The sequence below is a fragment of the Mizuhopecten yessoensis genome, unplaced genomic scaffold (assembly GCF_002113885.1).
Source record: "Mizuhopecten yessoensis strain PY_sf001 unplaced genomic scaffold, ASM211388v2 scaffold9847, whole genome shotgun sequence".
In the NCBI taxonomy this organism is placed as follows: domain Eukaryota; kingdom Metazoa; phylum Mollusca; class Bivalvia; order Pectinida; family Pectinidae; genus Mizuhopecten; species Mizuhopecten yessoensis.
Genome location: NW_018408252.1, coordinates 129,988 through 148,697, shown reverse-complemented (window position 1 = coordinate 148,697; position 18,710 = coordinate 129,988). Strand labels below are relative to the sequence as shown.

General features: G+C 34.9%; 1 protein-coding gene across 1 annotated transcript; it reads left to right on the top strand.

Annotated features, from left to right (window-relative positions):
• The first annotated feature begins 230 nt into the window (after positions 1-230).
• Positions 231-8,298, top strand: LOC110458845 (45 kDa calcium-binding protein-like). The gene is made up of 6 exons (XM_021510799.1): positions 231-658; positions 1,756-1,892; positions 2,249-2,362; positions 4,636-4,791; positions 6,469-6,644; positions 7,944-8,298. The coding sequence occupies exons 1-6, from the start codon at positions 351-353 to the stop codon at positions 8,118-8,120; spliced, it is 1,068 nt and encodes a 355-aa protein (XP_021366474.1). The 5' UTR covers positions 231-350; the 3' UTR covers positions 8,121-8,298.
• The last annotated feature ends 10,412 nt before the right edge of the window (positions 8,299-18,710 follow it).

The window sequence follows — 18,710 nt, the reverse complement described above, 5'->3', positions numbered from 1 at the left end:
ACGATGTATTAATCCGCGATATGGCCAGAGCCACTTTTTCAAAATTCATTTTTTTTCTATTTTTGAACGTTTCCTTTATAAAATGACTTTATTTCATTTCAAGAAATGTTGCAAAATAAATATATTGAGACAGAGAAATTGGAAAAATATCGAAAGAAATACGTAATTTTATTTTCAGCGGATGAATGTGGTAAATTGGTAGGAAATGACGTCAATGCAAAATACGCAATAGACCGGAACCGGAAAAGCTTCAATATTTTCCATTCTCGTTCCCTGACTTTTGTATTATTTACGTGTGAACGAGGAATAGACACATCGACGAGTTGGCTACGGTAGTTTTGACAACAATCATGCGACGAAGTGCAGTTGTGTTGTTTGTTACTTATATAACGCTTGTAAGCAGCAGGCCTCCTCGGGACGTTGTCGCAAGAGATGTTATTCGCATGGATATGGGAGATACTGACAACGATCTTGGACAAAAACCAGTTCTGTCCGTTGACAAACTTGTCCCTCCAGATCATCTTGACGCTGTCCGTTTAGAACAGGACGGGCACATCAACAAGGACTTTCACAAGGAAGCTTTTCTAGGAAATCACGAAGAGATTGATGATGAACCCGCTCCTGTGGCTGAATCAAAGCTGCATGAGATATTTAAAAAGTATGAGTTATCTTCTGTAGTAATGTAATAATAATAATATTTATTCAGGTTAGTAACAGGCAAATAATACACGTATATCACATTTTGCAGATTGGACAATATATATATATATCATCACAGATATTATTTATGCCATAAAACTAGTAGTCAGCCAGGTGTTAAAACTGGATTGGATTAGATTAATTTAGGCTTTTACCTGGGATGACCCTACTCCCATAACATGAGAGGCCGCTGGTCGGCCTTTTTTCAATCGGATATGATTTTGCCGACTGCGACGCCTGTCAAAAAATTTTCGCCGTGTAAAACCTCTAACATTGTTGAAGCAGGGATGACCCATAAAGCCACATTGTGGCTTAAATCCAAAGGGGTCCCTTGGACCTAACACAAGGATATGAGAATTTGTTACAGCACTATTTGGACCTAAACTAAGGTGTTCAGACTAATTTTACATTGTTTAGATCGACTTTCGGTAAAAATGATGTAATGTATACGAGAAGGATGGAAAGGTCTTGATGTCGAAAAGTCGACCCAACTTTCTTGCATCAAAAACAACATTTCTAGAAAAATGCTTAGTACCTTTGGAGAGATGGATAATTTTTCCTTTTAAAAACCTCCTATATATATGCACGTAAAATGTATTCTCCTTCCGTGGTCACAATCGTCGTTTCCTCGAAATACACACCATTGAAGAGTTTCCACGTTGTTAGCAGTCATTGAGCCACTTTTTGTATATTAATGTGGTTGATGTCAGCCTCATGTCGAAACATGCAGTGTTGGTTGGCTGGTAGTTTTAGCGGAAAAAAATGCTGCGCTTCCAGCCAATCACGCCACAAGTCTTGGCAAGTGGCTGACATACTGAAGGAACGATGAAATATTTTTGAAATGAAATGTTATATTTTACAGTTTATTGGTATCATACCATATCTACCTGTAGCTGGTGTGTAGAATATCTTCCTTCAAATGATTGCATGGTCGCAATTGGCAAGACACTGAAGGTCACATCGGTCAAACATGTTAAAAATAAATGAAAAGATATTAAGGGTCCGGAATTTCTTTGTAACAGATGTATCATTATATATATAATTATAACTTTGTAGAGTTGATACGAATGGAGATGGCTTTATGGAAGCAAACGAGATGCAAAAGTGGATTTTATTGAAAATCAACGATCATTTTGATGAATCTATGAAGGAGAATTCCCACATATTCAAACACATGGATCCAAAAAAGAAAGGTACATTTTTACTTGTAATATTCCGATGATTGATTAATCATATCACTAGTTGATAACAGGGTGTCATCTGTTATCAGGAGAACTGAAATTTAATGTTTTTTTAAGTCACCTGGGTCAGTGATAACATTTCATCCAGATAACACAAGAAATTGGTGGCAAAATACAGGCCCCTTTGGCCTCTTGTAAAGTTTTTTTTTAAGTCACCTGGGTCGATGATCACTTTTTATCCAGATAACACAAGAAATTGGTGGAGCAATACAGGCCCCTTCAGCCTCTTGTAAAGTCAAACATTTTCACTCGTAAAGTTGATCCAAGTACAGAAATATGTTGTTTCATAAATGTTTATATGATTTCAGGTTACATAGAATGGAAGGAGTACTACAGACATTTCCTGCTGGCCAAAGGTTACGAGGATTCCAAGGCCTCCAAACATATAGAAGACTATGACACAATAGACATGAAGGATGACGGTTGGTTAAAATGTTCACTTTTATGATGTTTTTGTCATGATGGTAAAAAAGTACTGGGTGCATCCTTTAATGTTGTTTTTGTCATGTCACCCTGTGAAAATACTAGCTGCTTCCTACCCTCTCAGAAGTACTGCAGTCGTTAAGGTGTCTGACATTCTGCTACAATTAGCCCTAGGAATTCAGACTTTTCTCCGCCACCGAAACCTGGCATGTCCTTAAATAACCATAGCTGCTAATACGACGTAAAACACAAACAAACCAAACCAAATCCTACCATCTCGGCTAGGGAGAATTTCTGTTAAGTGCATTTGGTTGAGCATAAGACTAGTAAACTAGAAGTACCAGGTTTAACAAGAAACTCCTATTGGAGGCATTGAAAAATAATGACCCTCCTACATCGGCATCCACATAGGCAAAAATACTCTGTCTTGCAATTATTGCTGTTACCCCTTGAACACTCTGTACAAGTTCTTTACTAAAATACTGCACCTACTCCAACAGTGTTAGAGGTGTACCAGGCGCCATGTAACGGTCGACAAAATCATATCCGATAGAAAAAAGGCTGACTTATTTAGTGGCCTCTTGTGTTTTAGGAGTATAGCCGTGCCTCACCTACTCGGCTAGGAAGAATTTTCCTTTAGCTCTTTCAATGGAGCGTCAGACAGTAAAGCAGATTTCTTAGGTTCAACCCCTAGCAGAGGCATTGGGAAAAAAATGACCTCTGTTAATTTTTGTTGTTGTTGTTTGATAATTTGCCACGACAAAACCTGTTTTTTTGTTTTAAGTTCTTTGATAAACAAACAAGGTATTGCAGCATGTTATCAGAAACATCATGTAGAACTGTAGGTAAACAGTTCCAAATAATTGTTGAGTAAATAACTATAGATTAATCTACAGGTTATAAAGATTGTAGATATTTAGGATAATTACATTTCTAAACTGTTGCCAACACCACCATTACCCCACCACAATCTTTTTAAAGAGTCATAAAGTGAACAGTTCTTGTCAATTTCCACATGTAATATTTTTGCCTCGAAGTAGCGGAAGCGAGACTAAGGGGTTGCTTTTCCAGCGTTTGGTTCACTGAAAGTATAAGTGCTAGACTAACCAAACTTGGACCATAGATGTATCTTAGGCTGTACATCTCAACCCATGCACCAAATGCTGGATGCGGCCTACCTTTCATGGTCCATTGACTTTGTCAACATCTCCATCAACATTAAGTTTTTGAGTTTCTCTGAAACTTTAAGTGCTAGACAAACCAAACTTGACATGTGCATTGATGGTCAAAGCGGGGCACAGGTGAGACATATCAATCTGAATGGCTTGTCACTTAAATTACAGTATGTTCCTGTTACACACATTGAATGCTGGGTATCAATCCATAATTTGATCACAATACTACCAGGTACTGCGAGGGAAAAACTTATCACAAGTAAACAGTCGTATACTGTCACCAGTGAAAAGTAGTTCCTCGCAAGAGTATATATATATATATTCTTATTTCTGTCATTCAATACATTGATTGAAACAAAGAATATATGGACCTTAACTCATTCACCCCTGAAGATACATTTGAATTCTTTCAATAATAGGTTGGAATAGTTCATTATGAAATGTCAGGGGTGAATGAATTGAATTAAAATGTCTTAAAATTGTAACTGGTTCTAAGGAAGCAAATTTTAGTTTTGTTTGCTGTGATTCCAGTCAGTCTTATTAAAATCTTTATTATACACTATGTATGCAAAAATGAAATTCTTGTTTGCTGCCAAATACCTAGGTAATGAAAATAAAACAACAATTGAATATCACAATTTACTTTGTATTCACTTGTAAAATTAATTTCATCACCTGATTATAAAAACCTTGTGAGCTTGATATTTTTACCTGGCAATGTTGTGCAAAATTTTGTCCCTTTGAAATAGTTCTAATGAGGAACACTGTGAAATATTAGCATTGAAAAATTAAACATTATTTTAATCAGATAGAATTCTGGTATATATTTTTTCTAGCAAATAATCAAAACATATGATTATAATATAAATTTTAAAGTGGCCCTGCAGGACTGACTATTTTGTCTTGCTGGTTCAAGACCGGAATGTGGGCAGATAAAGTTTCAAGCAGGTGATATTGCACGAAATGGGCTGGTACCGATATAGGTTGTTACACATGGGCAGCCACAGGTAATATGGAGAGTCACAATTTGAGTGATAATTCAAGACAGTACATGATAAAATTCAGTATCTAACAATGACATGTATCTAATTTTACAGAACGGGAGTCTTTGGTGAGGTACAAATTCCGTTGGACAGACGCAGACCAAGATAACAACAACAAGCTAACGGAGGAAGAGTTCCTGGCGTTCCGCCATCCCGAACAGAGCCAGATCACAATGAACAATATGCTGGAAACCATTCTTAATGGACTGGGTATGATCAGATTAGTTATAGGTCATATGTTGCAGATCAAAGTCATTTTCAATGTATTGGATCACAATTTGTTTAGGTCACCTGAACTTTGTTTTAGTGACTTATTTTGATCACTTTTCGCCGTCATTGTGGGCTATCTATTGTCTGTAAACATTTTGCGTTTTTGACCTAGAGCTGGTGAAAGAACTTCTGTAAAACTTGATTAGAATCATTCCTGGTGGAAGATAATATCAAATTATAAAACTTTGGTTCCTGCCCCAGTTTCAGATGCCAGGACAGAACTCCAAATGGGAAATTGACTAATGTTTCAAAAATATTTTTTTCGCCAGGCTCAGATGTACTAGAATCAAATGAAGAATCCTTAGGTGTTTTATCTTTAATAAGTGTAAATTTCATGACCTCCGCTCATTCATTCTTCCTTGGTATTGGGCTGAAATTTATTTCATTTTTTTGTTGGTTTACCTAATGATAATCACACATGCAACATACAGTTTTGTCTCGTTGCATGACGTGATGATAGCCCACATTAAATGATGTCAAGTACTGTACAGCGGTTGTATTACGCGGAGGTTTTAATTTCGCTATGTTCACACTTTGACTTATATCCATGACTTCTAAACACCAGCGAAATTATCGAAAATGTTACATGTAACCACTTTTACAGACCTTATCACTACATTTTGAAAATACTTATTACTCAACCCTGTTATGTATATGCAAGCTTAAATGAACTCTAATCAGACTATCACCGGACAACTGGACAGTCCATGTAAAATCAACACTTACATATAAGTGGCCACAACATATTTATGTGTACACAGTGGGTGATTGATCTATTACAGTTTACTCCTACAAAGGTACATACACATTTGATTTTCTTTCGAGTGAAGTCACTGGCGGATGACAACACTCGGGATCAGTGTTTTCAAACGGTTTACCTTAATTTCTAGGTTTCACCCTTAAATTATGACACCCAAAATACTTTACACTACACTTGGGATTCGGATGCACAGCCATATTTAATCCCCGCGAATATGTACTGAATACGAAACTGCGAAATAATGACCCCGCAAATTTAAAGCGCTATACAGTACACAGTGACTGTTAACATTATACACAGAACTTTAATCCAGCCCCAGATTCAGCTGTGTCAATGTCTGTTCATCCCAAAACATTCCATGTGGTAAAAATATGAGTGAATAGTGTACTCCTTTCAATTAAATGGCTTCAAATCAAATTTCCCAATCAGGTGTAAATAGGTATGGGTTCACCTGCCCGACCAGGTGGGCTTTCTCCCATATTATATGTAAGACTCCTGCGTACTAACATCTAGGCCAACAAGTGTTGCGGGTTCGAGTCAAGGCACAGCACTGTGTTGTATTTTTGAGCAAGATACTTAACTCCGCTTGTTCCAGTCTACTCCGCTTGTTTCAGTCTACTCAGCTGTAAATGAGTATGTGGTTGGGCAGTGCTAGAGTTGTTGAATGCTAGCTGTGAGTGCCGAAATGGCAGCACCAGCTGTGTGTCCCCAGGGAGTTGAGACAGATATTGGCTAGTTGCAAAGGCCCTATAACCACGGATAATAATTTGTGAACTGCTTTGAGACGACCTACGAACTAGGTTGTGATAAAGTGGTATATAAGAACCTCGGATTATTATTTTTTATGCTTATCACAGATGTGGACAAGGATTCGGAGCTGACGGAGGAGGAGTTCTGTGCCCTGCCCCCGGGGGAAGTCGTGGGGGAGGAACAAAAGGAGATGGACCGTAAATGGCAGGAAGAGAGGCGTCAGGAGTTTAGGAACTCGATTGACAGAAACGGAGACAAAAAAGCAGACAAAGCAGAACTCTTGGTAGGTATATTTTAGTAACCTTTTCACCACTGTAGACCATAATGGATTCATCCAGATCAGTGCATGGTAGAGTCTACTGAAGTTACATAGGGGTGAAAGGGTATATTTAGTTAATATGGGGTTAGTTAATATGAGTTTACAGTAGATTTGTGGGAAAAAAAAGTAACGACAATGACATGCCTTAAGTCTTTCACGCTACATCATTTCTTATTGCAGTATTCGATTCTACGTTAATTTACTCCCGGAAAATTAATTTCCTGTCCTGACTTTGTTTAGGTCATATATTGGTGAAATTTGGCATAAATAGCTTAAGAATTGTCTAGTGCTTCTATTGATGATATGAATATAATTATCATTTTCATTTTCATAGAATTCTAACCATGATGACTTAATTGGTCAAAATAGTTTTTATGACAAAAGTTTACATTGTGTGTATGGGAATGACATCAAAGTATGACTTTCATGCTGGGATGAAAAGTGACATCTCAATAGCTGAGCAATGAATAAAAATATAAATATTACCAGAGGAAACGTAAGATAGCACTCAAAAAGGATGTCAAGATTTATACAAAGCCACGAAGATTTACAAAAAAATTAAACAGAATACAATTGGAAAATGACGTTTGGCTCCTAACTGTATACCTTGTCAACTTATGTAAATTATTATTTGAAAAGAAAACCATTTCTCCCAGAACTTTTATGAAAAAAAGTTTTCAATTTAAATGATTAGAAATTACCTTTACTACAGAACACTTTGCAGTCTTTGCAGTAAAACTACCACAGATAGTATGCTGTATCCTAGAAATGTCCAGAAAAAAATGCTTAGCTTGCACACTTACGCTAAATATCCATAGATATAGAAAATTATGAAGTTAGTCCTAGTTGAAATTCTGGTCTGTGTAGGTTTTCAGATTATATAGGTTCAAATGGTTTTCAAATCATCTGGGCCCAGTTGTTCAAAAGATGGTTTATAGCTTAAATCACTGTTTAACAATATTTTTCAACCTTTAATGATTTCGTAAATATTCAAGGTAAAATCTCACAATTTTGCATGTAAATTAAATTTACTTAACTAAATATTTGATATCTGGCAAGTTTTAACTAATTCAATGGTTGTGTTTTAAAGGTGCACAGAAATTAAAATTTGCACCAATCACTGATTAAGCTAATCACCTTTTGAACGACGTACTGGGCCCTGGTATCTGTTGTCAATTTATGAAACAGTATACATAACTTGCTATGGTTTAGATGGTTTTGATGTGGCATAATGTTAAATTGTAAACGCTTCCTGATTTGCAGAAATATGTTGACCCCAGGAATCCAGACCAGGCCAGGTCGGAAACGGAGAACCTTATAAACATGATGGATGAAAACAAGGATCGCCTCGTCACCATGGAGGAGATGATGATCAACAAGGACATTTTCGTCAGCAGTAAATGTGTGGATGTCAAACGTGTCCTTCATGACGAGTTCTAAACTCAAAAACTGATCAAAGCTGTGATAAAATTCAACTCCCAAAGACTTGTAGCATCAGAAGGTTCCATTCTGACAGGTTGGGACTGATTAGGTGTGTCACAATATGCCTGGAGTATATCACGATATATCGCAATACAGAATGATATGTAAAAATGCTTAATTTAAAAAAAAAAAATGGTGTAACAGAACGATATCAAACTGAATAATATACAACGGATCACACAGATTTAAGATTTTTTGTTAAGCCAACCATTCTTCATGAAATAGGCCTGTTGTAACGAATTTTTGAAAATTATTACGATACAGCGATATTTCATTTCTCTTCTGCGATATGGTACGATAAATGCCTGTTGTGACACCCTAGAACTAATCGCAGAATATGAGGAACTTTTCTGATGTTGACTTCTGAACTTTATTATCTTTATTATCTCCTGGTGAATATTAGGAAGCTAAATCACTTTCTCCATGCTACTGTCTACCGGGACACTACTTTTATATTATTTTATGCTATACATCTGTAAGAAATGTTTTTAATTGATATAAATTTGGGCAACTCAATGGTTTGAAATATTTAACTGTCCTGTTGATTACACTTTATACTATAATAACCTTTGTACTTTTCAGCGAGATCTTTTAACTCATTCACCCCTGAAATTTCACAATGAAATATTCAAACCTTTGATTTGGAAGAGTTCAAATGTGTCTTCAGGGGTGAATGAGTTAGTGATTACTTTGAAAGTATATAAGACAGAAGACTGGTGGATTCAAAAACATTATTGATTTTGACAGAAACTGGACTTAAAAAAATATATTCATTCGGATATGTTTTCCTCAATATTTTACTAGTTGATGTGTGTTTCTCTTACCCTGGACAGGTGTATCCGCACTTTTACTGGTGTGGCATTTCCTTGTCTCACCCTAGGGTTAAGACGGGGGGATTCCCCTATTCATAACAATGGCATGACATCACTATGGAAGAACAGGGTAAGAGAAAAAGAATCATTCACCCCCTTGTGGATGAGATAGGGGAATCTCAACCCTCGGGGAAAGATTCTCAAGTTGCCAAACACTCGGCAAAGCCTCGTGTTTGGCAACATAAGAATCTTCCCCCTTGGATTGAGATTCTCCTATCTCACCGCCAAGGGGTTGAAAGATTCTGTTAATCTGATAGTCCTAAATGAATTATCTCCCCTTGATGAAGTGTGGGGAGTGATTACATTATATCGTTGTGCTGTGTCTGTCTATCATTTATCACAGCTCAGATTAAGTATTTTTTATCAATACATTACTTAGATTGTACATAGGGCCTAAGTTAACATTTTGTATGTTTGGGGTAACACGACCGACCAAGTAAAGACGTCCTGACTGCAAAACGTCTTTGATATCTTCTATACCAAAATTTATTTTGACATTAATTTCAGGTATAATATACAGTCCTAATTTAGAAATGTTAAGTGTTAACTGATGTTTATAGATAGGATATCTAAAGTGCTTATGTGCCTGTTTCAAGGTGGTGAGACAAAATGGACGCATGGCTTCTGTTGACCAATTCTGCTGATAAAAGTTGATTAAATGTAATATTTTTTCTTTGTCACTTTAACAAAATAATTGGACCTACCTATCTACCTACCCAAACCTAAAATCCATGGTCGAGTTACGCCAAACAGAAAATGTTTTAATAGTGGCCTAGGTGTTTTCAATGGGGTCAAACAAATAAGGCCAATTTTGCTATCTAAATGGTTTTTTTTTTATGAAAAATGTTTTGTGACAGATCAGATAAGTTGATATAAAGTGGAACTCATGTCAAAGTACCTAACATCTACAGAATTACATTACATTGATCATCAACTGGAAAACACAGGGTTTCAAGACAGTGTGATATCAAACCAAAAAGGAATTAACTGCTAATATATGGCCATAGGAATGCTGGCATTATAAAGAGGTTTGTCAATAAAATGAGAGAAATGTACAACTATTTAACTTTTGTGGGGGGAAAAAGAAAAAGAGGCTTCAAAATTTGTTGGGGGTAAGCAAGGTGGTAAGTAAAAGAGAGACATATCGAAGTTTTGCGGTAGATGAAATGTACTTGTATTAGAATTTCAAAGGACTAGGGGCATTAAGAGTCATTTCCGGTCTCATCGAGGATTTAGAATAAGTTGTTTTATTCATAATCTGTAATAAATGGAGCTTGCAAATATGAAATTTAAAATTCATTCGACAACTGGTTTATGAGATAACAAAATGTGTGAATATCATCTGTTTTGGATGAAAATCTGCCAATTTGAAGGAAATAAACCAAACACTCTTCAATTTTTGAAAGCCTCGGCATGAAGTTGAAATTTTAACTTTTTACGAGGCCAAAAATGACCCATAAAACCCCAAGTCCTTTTGTTTTTAAGAATTGTTATTCAACATAGAATTTCTTTGTCATTTACATTTTTTTGAATTTCTAACGTGTATACCCATGGGATAAATCCAAAGTAACTTCCTACTTCTTATTGACGTTGTCACTTCCTTGTCACATATCTCCGATGTTGGAGTGATAATGGTAATACTACGACTCCAGAGGGTCAAACATTCCATACACATTGTGTAAATGTTGTTTGTGAAAGTGACATATTTATGATTATTAATTTTTTGTTTTGTTATTTCTTTACAGAAGAAAGGTAGTAAAATTCGGAACTGTTAACCCTTTCACCCCTATGTAACTTCATTAGACTCTACCATGCATTGATATGGATGAGTCCATTATATTCTACAGTGGTGAAAGGGATAAATACGCTAATTTATTCACTGTGTTTTCATGTAAGAGAAATATACAATGTACACTGTATACCATTTTTGCTGTAGTTTAATTTTCGTCTTTTTTTAATAAAAGTGTTTCAACGTTTTAAGACCGACTGGTTCCTTTGTCAAGCTATGACTTAGACAGGGCATTTTTCCTATCGATATAGAGTGTTTTGCATCGACGTTTTCACTCATGGTAAAGAGAACAAATTTATGACAGCGAATACTTACTTAGAGTATACCACAAATAGTTAAATTAACTTCGAGCAAACATAGACTTTACTGATGATGGGAAATATTTGAAAGCTTCATGATATATAATATTTCTGATGGATGAATAAGAATGTTTATCACATAATGTACCATGTTATCCGGTGAATATACCCATGTCATATTTTTTGGCGTATTAACCCATGTAATATGACCTATCAGCCCTGTGATTGGTTGTAAGTTTTTATTGTTTCAATTGTGACCTCACGCCTAGTGCAAGTACATGACGTCACAGAATTATGCACTGTCGTTTTACACGAATTCATGCCACACATCTCGATTATGTGATAAAAAGGATCTTACATTCGTTTTCGTTTTATATGAAATTTATGGAACTCGTCACAAATTTTTTATTTTTGCTCGCCAGAGGCTCGCTAAATTGAAAAACTCTTAGGCTCGTTTCATAAATCTCATATGAAATAGAAACTCATGTAAGATCCTATATATATGACCTTCAAAAGTTCTAGTGTTTTACAATAGAGAAAGGTTGTTGAAAAGAAACAAACACTTTTAACAGTTAATTGTACTTATATTTCTAACTATATCTATCCACTTAATAACAGAAAAGTGCTATTTGATAATTTTACTATAAGTCATCATATGGTTGATGCACTCGTACAATCTGAGACATCAGATGAACACACACGCGTGGTAGTGACTATATATGTCGCACCAAATACACATGATTAGCACGATTGATTGTTTATCTTTTTATCGGAACAAATCAAAGGTGTAAGAACACAAATTTTAGAATACAGAACTTTGTTATACTTTGTTATTCATGATTTGTTTAATGCATAAATTTGAAGAAATAATTTGTATGCATTTCAATTATGGGTTAATTGCAACATATTGTGTCATAATAAATATTTTGATGGTGTTGAGTAATACTTATGTTATTGGTGGATTCCTCTTAATGTCATGTGACATTATCAAGTTTGTATGTGACATTATCAGAAGTGTATGTGACATTATCAAGTGGGTATGTGACATTATCGGAAGTGTACGTGACATTATCAGAAGTGTATGTGACATTATCAGAAGTGTACAAGACATTATCAGAAGTGTACGTGACATTATCAGAAGTGTATGTGACATTATCAGAAGTGTATGTGACATTATCAGAAGTGTACAAGACATTATCAGAAGTGTACGTGACATTATCAGAAGTGTATGTGACATTATCAGAAGTGTATGTGACATTATCAGAAGTGTACATGACATTATCAGAAGTGTGTGACATTATCAGTAGTGTATGTGACATTATCAAAACTGTATGTGACATTATCTGAAGCGATGTGACATTACGCAAAACATAGAATGACAAAATGAACTAGATTAAAGCAAACAAGTAGTGTTTACCATTTGTTTAATCAAAATACAGGTACCTGGTAGTTTTTACTAGTCAAGCAACTGACAATTAGACATGATATTAAAAGCCATTCCTGTCTATTTGTTAAATCACTATATAAAACAAATTAAAGAACAATCAACAATAAAATATGGAGGTAGATATTGTACTTTAGGAAACCATGATATAACCGATAATGTGACATTAAGAGGAATTCATCATAAATCTCTGTCTCAATGGCATCCTCTGTTTACTGCAGTTAATATGAGCATATTTTGTAACATACAACATTAATATATTTATTTTAAGAACCCATGGTGTTTACCATAATGTTTCATGAAGTTATTGTAGTAACAGGATTTCACTATCAAACTTCGTCTTGGTAATTCCCTATATGTCGGTATATAACTGTTTTCAAAACTGAAACATTATGATCCGCAAATAACAAGCTTGATAGGTCTTACATAAACAAATGTCTGCATAATGAAAATGTAAATTGGCAGGGCTCAAGTCCCAAAACATCTTTCATTAATTGATTAATTAATTAATTGACATGAACAGAGTTTTTACAATCTAATGAGTAATGATACTGCCACACAAGTATCTGAGGTAGCCTGAACAATACTTATGTCTAGATGAACAATTTCTCTGAAATCAGTTCATGCAATAAGTTTGCAACAAAACTCTTTGGATGGCAAACTAGACTAGACATGCATCACGCATCCCACAAACACTTACTTTTCCCAGGTTTTGAGATGAATCAAAAAGAGGCCAAGATAATGGAAATATGATTTGCTACAATATTTCCTGAGGTGACCAGAATGGTAAAAAAAAAAAAAAAAAAAAAAAAATCCTCGGTAAAATAGAAAATGAATTTGATGTTGGGAATTTGACTTTTTGGCAATTTCATTATTTTGGTCCAAGAAGACACATATAAAGAAGATAAGAAAAAAATATATGTGAATTTCCTACACTGATCCTTACTTCTTTGCATGTCAATTAATTGTTTGTTTAAATACTCTTATGAAAAGTTAAAAACAAATATTGCTATCCATCATTGCATCAAATTTTCAAATAACAAATCAAAAATGATAATATTTTGTAGAAAATATGATAGAAATTATGTGATGATGTCTTCACTGCACATGTTGTGATAATTTCAACTTCACACTCTGCAGTTGAAGGCAATGTCCATGATATTGTTGAATGTTGCTGTTTTTGTTGGCGTCACATTACCGGTCATTGTTGTATATGCCTAGTGCGACTCGCACTTTGTGTGGGTATACGTGGTTGATTATTTTACCTCGAGTGGTATGAAAAGAACTATTTTAACCAATATATCCAATATTTATTGTGAAAATTAAGAAAAATGGCTTGTTGTATATATCATCAGAATTATTTATGATGAATCATTACATTTTTGCTTCTGCATGTATTACTGTGATTATTTTTCCAATTACCTGTTTGAGAAGATTTGAATTTTTAAAAAAAAGGAACAACAATATATGTTCCTAGTTTGATTACATATGAGTAAATATTCATATCTGAAGTGGCAATCATTTCTCTGCACAAATTGTCATATAGAGATAAATACTGTGATAATACAAGATGGGTGTTACCCAAGTAGCCGAACTACTTTCCCTTTTTGGCTGGAACTGATTGGTTGTTATCTACGGAACCAATCAAAAATTGAAACAAGATTCTAGATATATCAGCATCATAGTAAGGAGATTTAATTTTTCTGTTAAAGACACTGTTTTGTCTGCCATTATTATTTGGTTCAAGTTTTTTTGGGAAGCAAATTGAACTTTGATGTGGGGTAATAATGATTTATGTTCTGCAAAAATTTTAAATGCTTATAAACATCATTTGGTGGTAGGTAATAAAGGCCACATCACATGTTAGTCTTGTTCAAACAGACGTTCTGTTTGACGTAGAATGCCCAGACAACAAGAGTCTGGTTGAACGAGACTACATCGCACGTGTGTTTGTCTGACATTGCTGATTGTACATCAGTCTCTCACTTTGACTTAAGCTGTCATCATATGGTTGATGCACTCGTACAATCTGAGACATCAGATGAACACACACGTGTCGTAGTGGCTATATATGTCGCACCAAGTACACATGTTTTGCACGATTGATTATTAAATTTTTTAGGGTTTTATTTGGGCTTTATGCTGATTCTTATCATCAGTATTGTGTTGAATATCAAAATATTGATGAAATATTGTGTACATACATAATTTTTATTTATCTTCTAAATTTGATACTATATGTATGGTATTTATCCTGTAACAAGCCATATAACAACTTTATATCAAAGTAGGGTTCGGCTTATTACAGGGGAAGTGAAATTGTATTCGTCTGCATTTCTACTGGCCTATAATATATATGAGTGGACTAATTAGGAGACATGGGCTCATTACTGGATATATACTGTATAGCTCACTTATGGAAGTGTATCGTAAAAAAGTGGTATTAACATATTGGTTCCAATCCGTATCACATCACAGGTTCTGTACAGTTCAATTTTCAAGAAACTCCTAAGTCATTTTTTTAATGGATTACTTCTATATAAAATGCTTTATCGAAAGTATAAAATTTATATAATATTTTACCCATTTTTAATATGAATTTGTATTGCTTGCACTGTGCTACATGCATTGTAATATACACTTTTTGTTATGTATTGACTCAGTAATTTCTTTATTTTGAATAGCTAAACATTTACAAAATACTTGGTCCAGGATACTAGATATTGGAGAATGGAGTTCCCAAAACCCTGTCCAGTACAAGACAACTAGGAAGGTAGATATTGTGCGAGTAAATTATGAAATTATAAACAAAATTTATGAAAATTTGATAAGGGCTGTTCAGCTTTGTTTTCACGTTTCAGAGGACTGGGTATTCTTTGTATAAATTATTACATGGAGCACTGTCAACATTTTTTAATTGTGTCGAAGAAAATTTCCTGAAGATATTGTCTCATTTAAACATTGTACATATCATGTATCCGAGTGATGGAAACCAAACTGTGAGATCAAATTAAATAAAAATTGCAGTGTATTTTGTCTTTTAAATTCAAGATGTTTTACATTTTTTTCTGCTACTATACACAAAAGGGGAAGTAAGAACAACATCAAACTTGTATTAAGAGACCACCGTTAAAAGTCAATAAAGTGATCACTTATCGCAGGTTGTCTTAGAACAGGCTCAGTAAAAAAAAAAAGTAACTGCAATGAGAAGTTTTAAAAGCGGTCTCTTAACACAGTTGATTTTTAGCTCACCTACCCAACATCCTTTAAACAACTTCTTCTGAAGAACGGACAGGCCTAAGTTATGCTATTTGACTGAAAGCTTCGTTGGTAGGAACCTGACAAAGTTTGAGGTCGAAAATCACCTTGACCTACTTTCAAGGTCACATGGGTCAAATGTGTGAAACACTTCAAACGACTTCTGAAGAATTGAAAGGTCTAGTATCTACATATTTGGCTGATGGCTTCCTGGGATAGAGCCAGACAAAGTTTGAGAATGATGATGACCTTGACCTACTTTTAAGGTCACAGGGGTCAATTATGTCAAACGACTTCTTCTTAAGGACTGTAAGGTATAGAATCTTCATATTTGCCTGGTTGCTTCCAGGGATAGAGCTAGACCAAGTTTGCGAATGAAAATCACCTTGGCCTACTTTCAGGGTCACGGGGACTTCTTATGAATAATCGAAAGGCATATTATTATAGAGGAGGGAGATCTCTCACGGGCCTTTGGGCCTGTGAGAGCGAAGCTCTTCCTATAGGTAACACGTATGCAAGAGAAATAAAGATTATTTACAATACCTATGCTATGGAACTGAAAAACTTGTCTTAACATGGCCGCCAGTCGCACGCGCTGTAGTTTCCGCCATTTTGATCTCGAAACAAGTTCTCTTTTGCCGAATCTCGAACAAACGTAATATTTTTGCAAGGTTTAAAACTTATATCTAACTTTAGATATTTGTATCTAACTATAGGATATTTAAATATTTGATACTTTCCGGTTTAAGATGTAATTTCTCTCGATATACCTAAACGAGTTACTATTGATTTGATTGGTCGAAAATTATTGTGTCATCTGCAGAGAGAAAACGGAATATCAACAAAACAAGGTGCTGGTTGTCAACAAAAAGGGAGTCAATCGCAATATCAGGTTTATCAAAGAGACGCAAAATGAAAGGATAAAAAACATACAAGCATTGTTATAAGAATTTAGGCATTTTAAATAGATATTTTGCACACAAAAAAAATTGAAGAAAATTAAATCTGCGGATAACAATTTCATATTTGATTAGGCCTACTTACGTTATCTCACAACTATTTTTTATTAAAAAAAAAAATCTGCACGTTTTGAACAAAAAATTCTATACAGTTTTATGTGCTGAACTGATTCAATTGTTAATTGAGGAAACAATACATTTTCTCTATTGCTAAAACTATACATATAGTCGGTAAGTTGCTGGTATATATGATACATAGTTCACATTAATTTTGTGTAGAAATTCAACAACTCGTATAAAGATGAAAAATTCTACAAACCTCGACCATGACCATTGCTATACCTCAAGCACATGTAATCTGGCTACAGATATGTCAAGAGTGGGGGAAATAAATCATGACCATAGTTACACTTACGCTAAAAGTGCGTGCTCAGTTGGTACACATGTATCAAATGTGGAGCAAGTACAATTTGATCACTCCTACTCCTGCTCTGAAGGCAGAAAGGGTTTGTGTGATCTTGAAATGGCATTGCCTCTATTTGATCTAGAGACCCTATCAAGTGACACAATGAACAATGCCAAATTATGTATCGAAAATACAATTTTCGAAGTTTTCAATGTCCCAGGGGATGGACACTGGTTTTTTTTCATAGTCTAAGTCTTGCTTTTCATGGTCATGTAAACAATGTAATTGGTTACAGAAATATAATTTGTAGATATGTTTATGAAAACTTTGATGTGCACAAAGACTCGCTATGGTGACACAGATATAACAGCAGCAGAAAAATACTGGAAAGAAATGGTGCAGGGTAGAGGTTGGGCAACAGCTCTTGAAATTAAGGTTGCTGCAATATTATTTAACATAAAAATTAATGTGTATCTTCAGAACTACTACAATACACAATCAGTGCATCCAAGTAGGAACAGAAACAAGTTAACGTTCGAGTCTTATGCCCCTGATGTACAAATTGCAGGTAACAAGACTGTTACTCTGTTGCTCAACAACAGCTATTTTCAAGTTTTGCACAAAACAACAAATCCCAAACCACCACCATCACAAAACACATCTCATGCACATAAAAATGTAAATCATGAAATTCATAAACCAAATCACTTCACAAACAGACTGAATCAAAAGAGTACAAATACAAAAAGAAAAACACTATCTACACTAGAAGACATAATCAACCCTGTTCCTTTCAAAACACATAAAAGACATGTTAACCAGAAGAAACAATATCTTGAACAAAACAATGAAATATTCCAGTTAGATCCTGAACCTGGTTTAGAAAATTCAGATAAAACTTCCACTCAAAATCCACATGTCACCACAAATGTAGATAACAGCATCCCAATGCAATCAAACATATATGACCCTAGTACAACAGATTTGTACTTAAAATGCAGAAAACTTGGCATTCACTATGACCCTGAACCTCAGAACAAAGCAAATAATTCAAATATCTCAAGAAAAAGGAAATAGTTGCGTCAAATTGAAAGAGTCCAACAAAATCTAAACATTAAATAAGATGATGTTCCTAATCCACCCCCGTTACAAGACTATGGACATTTCAATTTTGCTATGGATGCAATACGTGCATTTGAACTAAAAGAAATTTCTTACAAGTTTAGTGTATGTATCATTTGTAACGAAAGAAGGTTAGAGATGAAAATGGCATCCATAGGCATTTGTTTTCGATGTTCAAAAGACAAATCTTCCATAAAACAATTTTCCTCTGAAAACAATATGGATCCACAATCTGTACCAGCTCAGCTAAAATACTTGACATTAGTTGAACAGTAAGATATCACCTGCTATCAATATACATATGCTAAAACATGGGGGGGATTGCAGCCCATGGTCAATGTGTAGCATTTCCACAACAAATGAATGAACCTGCCCAAATCTTACCAAAACTTCCCTCTG

Excerpts from the sequence above, each read along its gene's own strand:
- LOC110458845 (XM_021510799.1), top strand. The coding sequence starts at position 351 with ATGCGACGAAGTGCAGTTGTGTTGTTTGTTACTTATATAACGCTTGTA. Across the intron at positions 1,893-2,248 it reads CATGGATCCAAAAAAGAAAG|GTTACATAGAATGGAAGGAG; the intron begins GTACATTTTTAC and ends ATATGATTTCAG. Across the intron at positions 4,792-6,468 it reads AACCATTCTTAATGGACTGG|ATGTGGACAAGGATTCGGAG; the intron begins GTATGATCAGAT and ends TGCTTATCACAG.